The following is a 14,228-nucleotide window of genomic DNA, read 5'->3' on the forward strand; positions in this document are numbered from 1 at the left end:
AAAGAAATTTGCCAAAGTTCAGATGATAAAATATCTAATTACTCCTTAAAACTGGCACAAGACAATGCCCCCTGAAGTTAATCGGTTTAACGAATGCTGGACTGTTTGCTGGTTTTCTTAACATTACCAGATCTAATTATTTGTTTAGTTATTGATCAAATTTGTATGAAACCTATAAGGTGACTCTGGATGGCTTGTGGGTTATAAAACACATAGAAAAATAATTAAAATTATATATATTAAGATGTTAAAACTATACTGAAACCAGAAGTAAGTGATGGACAGGACAGGGATAACAGATAACAAATAATCAGAGTTGGAAGGGACCTTATAGGTCATCTAGTCCAACCCTCTGCCCAAGTGGGAGACCCTACACTATTTCTGACAAATGGCAGTCCAATCTCTTCTTGAAAATCTCAAGTGATGGCACTTCCACAACTTCTGAGGGCAAACTGTTCCACTGGTTGATTGGTCTCACTATCAGAAAGTTTCTCCTTATTTCCAGGTTAAATCTCTCCTTGTTCAGTTTCCATTCATTATTCCTTGTCTGGCCTTTGGGTGCTTTAGAAAATAGCTTGACCCCTTCCTCTCTGTGGCAGCCCCTAAAATATTGGAACATTGCTATCATGTCTCTCCTGGTCCTTCTCTTTACTAGACTAGCCATGCCCAGTTCTTGCAACCGTTTGTTGTATGATTTAGTCTCCAGTCCCCTAATCATCCTGGTTGCTCTTCTCTGCACTCTTTCTAGAGTCTCAACATTTTTTTTATAATGTGGTGACCAAAACTGGATGCAGTACTCTAGGTGTGGTCTTACTACGGCTTTATAGAGTGGTATTAGTACCTCCCTTGATCTTGATGAGGTCTTCTTACCCCATCAATCGTCTCCAGCGGCGAATGGCCCCCTTGGGTTCCCAAACTAAGTGGCAAAGTCAAATTTTAATACCCTTCTGGAAGGTCAAATGGGAGGGGGCAGTTGTTAGCTCTGGTGATAGAGTGTTCCCACAGGGATGGAGCCACAGCAGAAAAGGCTCTTCTCCTTGAACCCCGTCCCCAGCTGGAATTTCTTAGCAGATGGGATTCAGAGGTGGGTATTCAGCAGGTTCTGACCAGTTCTGGAGAACCAGTAGCGGAAATTTTGAGTAGTTTTGAGAACCGGCAAATACCACCTCTGACTGGCCCCGCCCCCATGTATTCTCTGCCTCCTGAGTCCCAGCTGGGTCTTCTTTGGTTGCCCTGCACAGGAGAAAACGGAGCTGGAAAGCAGGTTAGTGGGGTGGGGGAGGAATGGGGATTTTGCAGTAACCTTCTCCTGCCACGCCCACCAAGCCACACCACTGATGGGATCCATACCAGGCCTCTTCCGCTGGCATGAGTGGGGCAGGCTAGTCCCATTGGGGAGAGGTGTTTTCTTAGGTACCTGGACCCATGTCGTGTAGGGCTTATGTGTATGTATGCAATTCAGTGAATTGATTTGTGTGGATAATGATAAGAACACAAAAACATACCTAACATGTAAGGTGTCAACCCTGAAGCTGACCTGGCCGAAGCCATTTTTGACAGGTTAAGGTTTGCTCATGTGTCTGTGGAGATTCTCAGTCATCTAGATCAGAGGTCTCCAACCTTGGCAACTTTAAGACTTGTGGACTTCAACTCCCAGAATTCTCCAGCCAGCATAGCTGGCTGGAGAATTCTGGGAGTTGAAGTCCACAAGTCTTAAAGTTGCCAAGGTTGGACACCCCTGATCTAGATGATGGTTGCCCCAAAGGTGTTTTTTTTTCCCCAAGAGACAACTGGACTGGTTTTTCTGAAGAAGCTTCTTGGATGCAGTCTGGAACTCACATTACGTATCTGATATTAGCACAATTGAGAAAGTCCAGAAATATTTCACAAGAAGAGTTCTCCACTCCTCTACTCGTTGTAGAATACCTTATGCCACCAGACTTGAAATTCTAGAACTAGAAAACCTTGAATTACGCCGTCTTCGGTCTGATTTAAGCATGGTATATAAAATCATACATTGCAATGTCCTACCTTTCAATGAATACTTCAGCTTCAACCATAACAACACAAGAGCACACAATAGATACAAACTCAAAGTTAACCGCACCAAACTTGATTACAGGAAATACGACTTCAGCAACAGAGTGGTCAATGTCTGGAATACTCTACCCGACTCTGTAGTTTCTTCCCCAAACCCCAAAAACTTTAACCTTAGACTGTCTACTATTGACCTCACCCCTTTCCTAAGAGGTCTGTAGGGGGCGTGCATAAGCGCACCAACGTGCCTACCGTCCCTGTCCTATTGTTTCTCTTATTCTTCTTTTATTTTTCTTATATGTACCCATTTCATGTATTCACAACTATGTATACACTTATACTTATTATCTTGTAAACAATTGGCAAATCAAATAAATAAATAAAAAAAATGAGAAGCGAAATATCTTCAAAGAAAAATCAGGAAGTCCAGTTGCCTCTTGGAAAAAAAAAAGTTCGCTTATGTGCATGCTTACAAACACACACATATACTTAACAAACACACACACACATTTATTTTATTAATGTATTTAACAAATGGCTGCCCAAAGTACACAGGAGACTTACATAAAAATAATATGTGTTGAAACTCTTAATCACTTTCTAGTACGGGATGATAACATGAATATTTAGGATTTAAATATTGCAAACTTTCCCCCGGGCAGAATTGCTGGTGTTTTCTCTGTTTTGTTTGGTCTTGTTTAGATCATCACATGTTTTATTTTTAATGGAGGATCATGTGGGCAGTATTAACATTCTTCTTGTTTGGTCCATGAGCGAGGCTTGGCAAAGGCTAATTTCCAATTTAAGTGCCGTCAGCTGATGTCCAACTTCTCTACCAACTGCCAAGCCCTGAGGGGGAGAGTGGGAAATCAAAACTCTTGAAATTGTTTGTTTGGTTTTTTTTTAAAAAAAAATCTAGTTGACAATAGTATCACAGCTAATTAGATGGAATATAGATATTGATCTTAAAAGTAGTCATAAGGGCAGAAGGTTTATGATCCATTTGAAGGAAATACCACTGGAGGGGAAAAAAGCACTACCGAATACGGTACACCTCAGCTTATGACCGTAATTGAGCCCAAAATTTCTATTGCTAAGCAAGGCTGCTGTTAAGTAAATGGCGCCCTATTTTATGACCTTCCTTGCCACAGTTGTGAAGTCAATCCCTGCAGTTGTTGTTACTAAAATGCTTGTTAAGTGAATCTGGCTTCCCCCATTGACTTTGCTTGTTGGAAGGAGGCAAAAGGTGGTGACGTGACTCCAGGACGTTGAAATCATCATAAAAATAGGCCAGTTGCCAAAAGTGTCTCAATTTTGATCACATGACTATGGGGATGCTGCCAGAGTCATATGAAAAATGGTCATAAGTCATTTTTTTCAGTGTCATCGTAACCGGTGACCAGACAAATGGTTGTAAGTCAGTGGTGGGATTCAAACATTTTTACTACTGCTTCTGTGGGCGTGGCTTGGTGAGAGTGGCATGGTTTGGTGGGTGTGGCTTGGTGGGCATGGCAGGGGAAGGATACTGCAAAATCCCCATTCCCTCCCCACCCCACTAACCTGCTTTCCAGCTCCGTTCTCCTGTGCAGGGCAACCAAAGAAGACCCAACCAATCAGCTGGGACTCAGGAGGCAGAGAATACATGGGGGCGGGGCCAGTCAGAGGTGATATTTACCGGTTCTCCGAACTACTCAAAATTTCCACTACCGGTTCTCCAGAACTGGTCAGAACCTGCTGAATACCCACCTCTGTTGCAAGTCAAGGGTGACTTGTACAACAAATTAAAGACATAAACTGGGCCTGCCAGTAGATAAAATCTCGCAAATTTGTGAGGTAATAAACTACAGGTAATCCTTGACATATGACCACAATTGAGCCCAAAATCTCTCTTGTTAAGTGAGACATTGGTTAAATGAGTTTTGCCTGATTTTACGACCTTTCTTCCCACAGTTTGTTAAGGGAATCACTGCAGTCATTAAGTAAGTAACCTGGCTGTTAAGTGAATCTGGCTTCCCCAGTGTCTTTGCTCTTCAGAAGATCTCAAAAAGTGATCACATAATTTTGGGACACAGCGACAGTCATAAGTATGTTGAACCAATTGCCAAGCATCTGAATTTTAATCAGGTGACCATGGGGATGCTGCAAAGGTCATAACTGTGAAAAATGGTCATCAGTCACTTTTTTTCAGTGCTGTTGTAACTTTGAACGGTCAGTAAATGAACTGTCGTAAGTCGAGTATTTCTTATTTTATTTCCAAAATTGCAATTTTTAACACGATGGAAGGAAGAAATCACGAAATATACAACCATCCATTGTTATCCAATTTAATTTTAATTCAATGGGGAGAAGGGGATATTTATTTATTTTATTTATTTATCTGTCAAGCATGTATGAGAAAAACAATAAATATAATTATGAACATAACATATAAACATAAGTATAAACAGGAATAAGTATATACATAATAAATGAGTACGAATAAATGGGGACAGTAGGACAGGGATGGTAGGCACGCTGGTGTGCTTATGCACGCCCCCTTACAGACCTCTTAGGAATGGAGTGAGGTCCATGGTAGACAGTTTAAGGTTAAAGTTTTGGGGGTTGGAGAAGAGGTGGTATTCAGCAGGTTCTGACCAGTTCTGGAGAACCGGTAGCGGAATTTTTGAGTAGTTCAGAGAACCGGCAAATACCACCTCTGATTGGAGTTTTCACAGCATCCTTCCCCTCCCACACCCACCAAGCCTCACCCACAGAACCAGTAGTAAAAAAATGTGAATCCCACCACTAGGTTGGAGGATGTAACAACAGAGTCAGGTAGTGAGTTCCAGGCATTGACCACTCTGTTGCTGAAATCGTATTTTCTGCAATCGAATTTGGAGCGGTTTACTTTGAGTTTGTATCTATTGTTTGCCCATGTGTTATTGTGGTTGGAGCTGAAGTAGTCATTGACAGGTAGGACATTGTAGCAGAAAATTTTGTGTACTAAGCTTAGATCTGACCATAGTTGGCGTAGTTCTAGGTTGTCCAGGTCCACTTGGTAGCATAAGGTATTCAGGTTTTCCTTCAGTCCCACCGAAAACTTTTCAAAGAACGCCTTCTTCTCCTTCAAAATCTAAGCAAGGCCCTCAAAAAAAGGCACAGGGAAACATCCCATTTTATCCAAGAGAACTGGACAAACTGGCTCACCCTTTATAACTTTATTTCATAGACCGAGAGGCGGAGGAAAATGTATTTTTCAAATACACACACACACCCCTCTGTCAATAGGACTTCGATGCTTTGTCCATGCAATTGCGGCGAGATGGAAGGCAAACAAATTTAAAAAATAAATCAAGTAACAATGATGGTGCTCCGTATCTTAAGGAGCTTTCCTCAACAAAGCTGAGGATAAAGTGAATCCAACCCAGGCTGGGATGAGATGGCAGGCAAGGTAACAGAATAACAGAGTGGGGAGGGAACTTGGAGGTCTTCTAGTCCAACCCCGCTGTTCAGCAAGAGACTCTATGGTATTTCAGACAAAAGATCCATCAAGAGCTGTGAGCCGCGCAAATAGAGGTTGAAATGCACACATTCATCCCTTCAAAAGGAAGAAGATTTGAGCTGTGGTCTGTGGAGATTCTCAGTCATCCAGGTCATGGTCGTCTCAAAGGTGCTTTTTTCAAAAGGCAACTGGACTATTTCTTGAAGAAGAAAAACATTTTCCTTTTCTTTCTCAAGGAAAAAAAAATAGTCCAGTTGCCTTTTGAAAAAGCACCTTTGAGATCTGAGCTGCGGCGAATGAACTACAGTTGGGTTAAGATTCCATTGTGAACAGAGCTGTAATTTTTTATTTTATTTTTTTGTTCCCATCCTCTATGCTGGTCAAGGTTTTACAATGTCCCCTTGTCTTCTTTCTTTCTTTCTTTCTTTCTTTCTTTCTTTCTTTCTTTCTTTCTTTCTTTCTTTCTTTCTTTCTTTCTTTCTTTCTTTCTTTCTTTCTTTCTTTTTTTCCACACACCCCGTCTCTCTCTCTCTCTCTCTCTCTTTCTTTCTTCTTCTTTTTCCTTCATGCTTCCCCCCCTCGTCTCCTTTTTTGGGGGGAGGCTGAGTCCTCTGATCAAGGCGTGCTTCCCCTCCCGATTTCCCTAAATACATCATGAAAAAAAAAAAAGGATGATGTTTCCGCCTTAATTGCTTGTCCCTTTTATTCGTGTTCCTCCCTCAGCCAGAATTGTGAAGAGTGTTACTAAAAGGCCTCACAATGGAGCTTTTCATTAGAACTCTGTGAGGCAGACAAAAAAGAGGCTTTTGGAAGGAGTGAATGCAGGAGTTTAATTTGCAGGTGGAGAGTAGATAAAAGGTGCTGACGCCTCTGTTATTTTTTTTTTACTTAGGTGACCCTTACCCCGTTCAGCTGATTCCAACAACAATGGCAGCTGCTGCCGCAGCAACCCCAGGTTTAGGCCCGCTGCAACTGCAGGTAAGTGCTTTGTATAGAGGCAAAGGTTGAGAGCATCTGAAAAGTTGGACCCTGCAATGCCCCTTCCACCAAGGTGCCTTCTCAACCCTGCTCTTGGGGTGGAGGAGATGAAACCTCCCTTTGGAGGAATACAGCTGCCTATGGAAATAACTTCTTTTGTTTGTTTGCTTGTTTGTGTATTTATTTATCGGGTTATATGGCCACCCATGTCACCAAGGCTGAGTGGCCATAGAAAAATGGGACAATGTTTTCATTTGGGAGATTGAGTGTGAATTGTGCAGGAGGAGGAGGAGGAGGAGGAGGAGGAGGAGGAGGAGGAGGAGGAGGAGGAGGAGGAGGAAAAAAGAATGACAGTGGGAGGAGGAAGAAGGAGAGGAGGAAGAAGAGAGAGGAGGAGGAGGAGGAAGGAGGAGAGAAGAAAAAAGAATGACAGCAGGAGGAGGAGGAAGAAGAGGGGGAAAATAATGAAGAAGAAGAGGAGGAGGAGGAAGGAAGAGGAAAAGGAGGAGGAGGAAAAAGGACAGCAGGAGGAGGAAAAAGGACAGGAGGAAGAACAGAAAGAGGAAGAAGGAGAGGAGGAGGAGGGAGAGGAGGAAGGAGAGAAGGAGAGGGGGGAAAAGGAAATTGTCTTGCCCTTTCTTTCTTTCCATTGTCTCTGTGTGTAAGCCCTTGAATCATTCTAAGAAGTTGAATTTGGAGAGGATAAGAATAACAATTACTACCCTTTGAAAATGCATATGTTTGGAGCTGAGGACATAGGAGGAACAAATCTGTGCATTTGGCTGTAGGAAACATAATTTAAGGAATTAACTGTTTCTGAGAGATGTCAAGTTATGGGACCCAACGCTATAAGGGTTATTTTCCAGATTATTTATTTACTTTCCATTTTTATTCTGCCTTACTTCCCTAACAGTGGCAGGGGTACAATACCAAAATGATCTTGCACCCATTGGCCAGATCTTCATATATATTTTTTAGCTTTTGCAGGATGGTTGCATCACATGATGCAACTTGGGGAGGATGGAGAGAAATTATTATACTACTCGTTCAAAATTTGGAGCAGAGAACATGAGAAGAACCAAAAGATGCATTTGTTTGTGGGAAGAATAATTTAAGAAATTGTTGTAAGAGATTGGTCACGTTATGGGATCCAGAGCTATAATGGTTATAGATCTTTTCATATATACATAAATAAAATTAGGGAGTCCATTAATGGGATTCTACCCATGTCATTAGCCTTACTTCTCTAATAATGACATGGGTAGAATTCCACCCATTGGCCAGAACTGAGTTTTCTTAGCTTTAGCAAAATGGTTGCATCACAGGCCTTCATCCTGTAGCCTTTCAGGTTGTACTTTCCAGATGTTCTGGGATTGCAATGTCAGAATTTCTAGTTTTTGAAAATGTGACCAGGAATTGCCAGTTTTAGTCCATAACTTATAGCCAATTAAATACCCTACCTTAGGGCTTTGGAAGTATGGGAAGCAGAGACAAAACTCTTTATAGGTAATGTACCTGGTTAGTTGAAACTGCTCTAGAAGTGCACCAGATGCTTAGACGTTAGAAAGAGTGCCAAGAGCAACAAAGATGATAAGAGGTCTGGAGGCTAAATTGTATGAATCATAGTTAAGGGATTTAGGTATGTTTGTCTTAAGAAAGAGAAGGTTTAGGGGAGACACGATAGTTTTCCAACACTTGAAGGGACGCCACAGGGAAGAAGGCATCAGTTCATTCTCCATAACACCTGAAGGCAAGGCAAGAAGCAATAGGTAGAAGCTCAGTAGGAGGAGATCCATCCTGGAAATGAGGAATTTCCTGACAATGAAAAGTTAATTGATGGAACTTCTTGCATCCTGGAATTGTGGATTCTGGGGGTCTTCAAGAAAAGATTGGACAACCATGTGTCCGGGATGATATAAGGACTCCTGCCTTGGACATGGGGTTGGACTAGAAGACCTCCAAAGTCCCTTCCAGACTTATGATTCTATTATTATGTATTAGATTTTTATGCCGCCCATCTCCCCTATAAGGTAATTCTATGATTCTATGAGATGATGGTTGACATTCTGATCAAACCATGGATTGAAATTTTGGGTGGTGGAAAAGCATGAGCCTGTCTCCATTGCTATGTTGAGCTTATAATGTTAAGTGTTCTCCACATGAACACCTGGCTACACAGAGTATTATTCTTCCCTGAATTTCTAAGAATTATTTATTAATGATGTTTGTTGAATTGGCTGCTAGAGATCTTGCTCCATCCTGCAAGATAACTCAATGGCAAAGTTACGGGCTACCTCATGGATGGGTGGCTATGTGAACTGGAGCCTTCTTTACTTTCTTGGCGAATCAACAGATAGTGAATCTTCAATCTACAGCTATAAATGATTCTTTATTTCACATTGGTGGGAGAGAAATGCCATAAGCTTCCAAGTTAATGACCTAAGTGCTATTGACTCAACTCCTGGTAAATACATGGACATGTCCTTGCTGTTTTGACCTGTCCCCAATAAAGTTGGGGACCTGCTCCCTTCCAAGGACAGTCTAATAGTCCTTTGAATTCTATTTTCTTGTTGTCTTCGCCTTCTTTGTCCTCAATCTTGCCAAACATAATAAATTCCATCATCTGCTTAATGTCGGCGTTCAAGAAAACCTCCACTCCAACAAATAACTCCGAGACAGTCATCCTCTCCAAAGTTCTTTTTATTAAGAGTAGTAAACTGGCACATCTGAGAAATCCCAAATCTGAAAGTTCCGGGTTTCCTTGTAAAAACTACAAATCCACCCCCTGCACCCCTCATTGGATCACATGCCCCAATCACCATCCGTCCCAGCTTGAGATGTCCTCTCGAGCAGGTGCAGAAATAACATGACCTTGACTTAGAAGAAGAATGCTATTATGTCTAACCAGATACACTCCAAGAAATTCCTCCATCGCATTTTCCCAGGCTCAAGAATGTGGCAGTGTGGAAGCATCTGGTGCTAATATGGCTTCCAAAGCTGACACTTATATTACTGCACATACCCAAATGTATCTTGATCATCTCAAGACCCTCTTTTATCTGCCACTTTTGCTAATTCATGACACCTCCTTGTAACCATCCTCTAATTCAGAACGTGAATGCATCTACCTTCTTTCTCTTGTTCTTTTACAATAACCAAATTTCACAGGAACTCTTCACCACAGAAAAGACCTTTAACAATTCTGACCTTTTTTTCCTAAAAATATCCTTATCCATGTTTTTTTCCTAAATTTTTCATGGTTGGGAATGAAACTGGGGACCAACAGGTCCTATATTTAAAATGAACTGTTAAGTTAATAAATTCCGGTTACCTTTATGACCTTGACAGAAAGCTATCAAATATGCATTAAACAAAGAAAAGTGGAAGGAGAAACACTAGAATGTAAACATTGGAGTAATGGCATCTAGGTAGGTTTTGATTGCTGTATGCCTCAGCAGGCAGATAGCTTGTTGTAGTGGGCTTCATTCTTGTCTACAATAAAGCATTTACACTGGTTGATCGGTGTCTAAATGCCTGCCATTTAGTAAGTCAATTCCAGAACAAGGGGTTGAAAATTCTAGAGAGCCTACATTTACATCTGAGCCAGGCTGAAGTGTGACATATTGCCTTCTTCTCTAGGATTAATCTGTTTACTCCTCCTACACATTGTTCCTCTTTACCTCTTCTTCAGTGCAAGAACATAAAAACTGTCTACCACCTTTGCTTCTTCAGAGACAACTGTAAGTTCACCAAGCATGCTGGTTGCCATTACCTTAATATTTATCATTAATCCGGGTTTTTCTTTTCCCTTTCCATTTTTTGCTTTCCCAATGAGCTCTTCTAATTCTTGTTTACTTCTGACTAACAATGTGGTGTCATCTTCAGATCTCAGATTGTTAGAATTCGGGCCTCCAACTTTATTCCATCTGCCATTACATCCTTCCCTCCCATTCTTAACAGTATCTTTGCTGCAGATGTTCAACAGACTTGGAGACAATATGCATTCTTTTGCTACGGCGAACCACTCAGTGTCTCCAAATTCAGTAGTTTTCTGCTCATTGCAAAGGTTCCTTATAAGACACTTATTGAAAGCCATTTTGGGGAGAAACCCCTGAAGTTGATATGGCAAGAGTTGGTACATTTCAATGACTCTCTGACTCTCTGCCTAACTAATTTTGTTCTGACTGATGAAGTTGCTTGGATGAGCAATGAAATGTCTCAAGATTAATAAGTTTGGCCCAGTAGCCATGATTCAACCTTTGGACACCTTTGGCCTGGGATGATTGAGACTTCATTGATCTATGTTCCTTACAATAATTTTCTGATGCTCTGAAATAACCATTAGTCTGTTCTGCATATTGACATGATCTGAAAGACCTTGATACAATCAGTTTCATTCATAGAACAAAAGTTATGAGCAAATTTCCAGAGGAATAAAACTATGCGTACCTTAGATAAGATCAGTTGTTTCTTTTATCCAATACTGTTATCAATTCCAGCTATTTAAGTTGTCTACTTCTCTAGTATTTTTTTTTCATTACCTGCTACCAGCTAAAGAATAGAATAGAATTCTTTATTGGCCAAGTGTGATTGGGCACACAAGGAACTTGTCTTGGTGCAAATGGACTCAGTGTACATAAAAGAAAAGAGACATTCATCAAGAGTCAAGAATCATAAGGTGCAGCACTTAATAATAGTCATAGGGTACAATAAGCAATCAAATCATACTAGGAAACAGTCAATATAAATCATAAGGATACAAGCGACAAAGTTATAGTCATACAGTCACAAGTGGGAGGGGATGGGTGATAAGGAGTGATGAGAAGGTTAATAGTAACAGTAATGCAGAATTTGTAAATAGTAGGACAGTGTTGAAGGAATTATTTGTTTAGCAGAGTGGTGGCGTTGGGGAAAAATCTGTCCTTGTCTAGTTGTTCTGGTGTGCAGTGCTCTATGGTGTCATAAAGATGTTTGCAATTGTGAGATCTATCAAATGCAAAATGTCTTTTTTAAATATGTTTTTATTAAGTTTCCGTTATTACAACATAAAACATCATGATTTCAACAGTATTTTTGACATCTATACAGGTTCTTATCTTAAATATCTTAATACATTATATTTACATTCCTCTAACAGTAATTAATAGCTTTAACTATAATTATTGTTCTTATATTCTTATATATTTTACATATTTACATTTTACTTTCTTGAGGTCTCTTAGAGTTAAATTTCTTGTCTTATTCCTTATATAAAATGTCTACGGAGATTCTCAGTCATCCAAGTCATGGTTATCCCAAAGGTGCATTTTTTTTTTCCCAAGAGGCAAATGGACTTTCTGGTTTTTCTTTGAAGATGTTTTGCTTCTCATCCAGAAGAGATTAGAAGCGAAACATCTTCAAAGAAAAACCAGAAACTCCAGTTGCCTCACCCCCATGCACCCCCCCCCCCAAAAAAAAGCACCTTTGGGATTATCAAATGCAAAGCATAATCATCCTTCCCCAAACCAGGAGAGAAGAGCAGATCTAAATTGGGATTCTGGGACTTAATGCAAACAGTGACGTTACCTTAATTCAACATTTGTTTAATTGCATGGATGCATCGAGAACAAAGGGAGCCAAATCTTAAGCAGCAGCTGAGCTCTAAAGAATGCAAGAATTAGTGAGCAGCTTTTGAGTAAATTAGATATTGCATTCAGCCTAAAGGTTTTTGAAAAACAATTTTTGAGCATAGATCGCTTGAGCCATTTATGATCTTTTTGGAAAGTACGGGCTACAATAGTTGCTTATTTCTTATTTTACAACTCGGTGGGCCACAGTTAGGTAATTCTTCCTTCTTTCAGTTTACAGTTAACATAATACGACCACCGACCTGTTTTAAAGGTAACAGCAGTTCCCAGTTAGAAATCCTCAGTTCTGGACTTAAACAGATTGCAGCACACCTTAATTTTCTCTCTTTATGTGCTAAGACAATTAAGACAATCATTAGGGTTTTGTTTTTTCTGACATGAGCAATCTCAGGAAAATATTGATGTATTAAACGGATCTTGTGAATGCATTCAGATCATAGTTTGCTAACTTCTAGAACACATCAATCCATCAATCCAACAGTCCAAACCAGCAGGGCTAGTCTGCCAGAGCATTCTTTTGGTGAGTTTGAGATTTCATAAGATTGAATTCAATTCCTTTATCAGAAAAATCACACTTCCGTTCAACCTTGGATTGTATGGGATGCAAATCAATTTTTATTTATTTTGTTCTCATAATTCCTTTAAGACTTAAAAATGATTGCATACCCCCCAGGAAGTGCTTGGCTTTATATGGGTTGTATCCATCAATATTTATTCTAGTAGAAATTAAAACTGGGAATTTTTAAAATATTTATTTATTTGACTTTCAGGCCCCGGGTCTCAGACTCTAGTTTGAGGACTGCTGACTTACAGATTTTCTTGAGAGCATAACAGCAAGACTGTAAAATATTGAAATCCTTATGAAAGTATTTCTTGCCTTAATCTCATAAAGTACTATGAATCATCATGAATATGAAGACTAAAAAAACCAAAGATAGAAAGGAGAAGGAGAATATTACCTAAGCTGGAATACAATATTAGCAATGAAATCAAAATCCGACGATCGGGAAGGACTATCGCTGTTGCTACCATACAGCATATTAGCTGCCTAGCCTTACTGTTGTGATTTTCCTCAAGAAAGTTTCCTCAGGAAATTTCAAGGCACCTGCATGATGTCATTTACAGCACAGTAGAAGCAGTTAAATGGGAGGCTTCCTCAGATATCAAATTATAACATCCATCCCATTACAATTCTATGGCTCCATAGTATGGTGATTTTATTATGGTTTTATTTTAATGTAATACTTTTATCTTCTATATTGTATTGTCCACATATGAATATACTTACTGACACTTTATTTAAACTAAATGTATATATCAGTGACTATACAACCTCGGTAGATGCCATATGCCAAATAAATAAAAGCCTGTATTAGCTGCCCAGGCTTTCTGTTATAAGATGAGTAGCCATACAAAATGAATAAAAAATAAACAAATATTGTCCTAGGAAAACCTATTCGAGTAGATGGGCTCTCGGGTTGACAATCTCAGATGCAAATTAGTCTAAAATAAGCATTTAGTGTAGCTCTAGCTAAGTAGTACTCCAAAACTAAATGAATTTCTTAAGCATCATTTTACTCTCAACTCCTTTTTTTCCCCAATATTTTTTATTTTATTTTTATATTTTAAAAACATCTCATTAGGTGAACAATGTGGTTCCAGGTTTTCACATTTCAATACAAACTTGACCATGATTACATACTCAGCTTTCGTATCCAAATTCATATCATATTATTGCTTATTCCATTTTTCTTTGAATATTCTCATACATTGTTTAACAATATTATCAATATTCTTGTTCGATTTCTATATTCATTACTCTTATTTTATCTCATCCATGCTTTATTAGACATAAAATATCTATTCCATACATTCATCCATCCTCTTTCCTTCTCTTTCTTGCTTTCCTGCCTGTGCATCTATCTACAGCTGAGGAATTCTGGAAGTTGAAGTCCACAAGACTTAAAGTTGCCAAGTTTGGGGGCCGCTGATCCATAGCAATAGCTCTTAGACTTATATACCACTTCGCAGTGCTTTTAAAGCCCTCTCTAACCGGTTTACAGAATCAGCCTATTTCCCCCCAACAATCTGGGTCCTCATTTTAC

The 14,228-nt window shown here is 39.7% G+C and overlaps 1 protein-coding gene across 8 annotated transcripts in view; it reads left to right on the forward strand.

Moving 5' to 3' along the window:
- SOX5 (SRY-box transcription factor 5) overlaps positions 1–14,228 on the forward strand; it is a 1,042,959-nt gene that overhangs the window by 870,501 nt on the left and 158,230 nt on the right. For all 8 annotated transcript variants that reach the window (XM_087968772.1, XM_087968773.1, XM_087968768.1 and 5 more), the window contains one exon: positions 6,411–6,496. In XM_087968772.1, coding sequence (XP_087824898.1) covers positions 6,411–6,496 — 86 coding nt within the window. The remainder of the gene's footprint in view (positions 1–6,410; positions 6,497–14,228) is intronic.

The sequence above is a fragment of the Notechis scutatus genome, chromosome 6 (genome assembly GCF_049901735.1).
Source record: "Notechis scutatus isolate UNSWTSFEM ecotype Mainland chromosome 6, rNotScu1.2, whole genome shotgun sequence".
NCBI lineage: Eukaryota > Metazoa > Chordata > Lepidosauria > Squamata > Elapidae > Notechis > Notechis scutatus.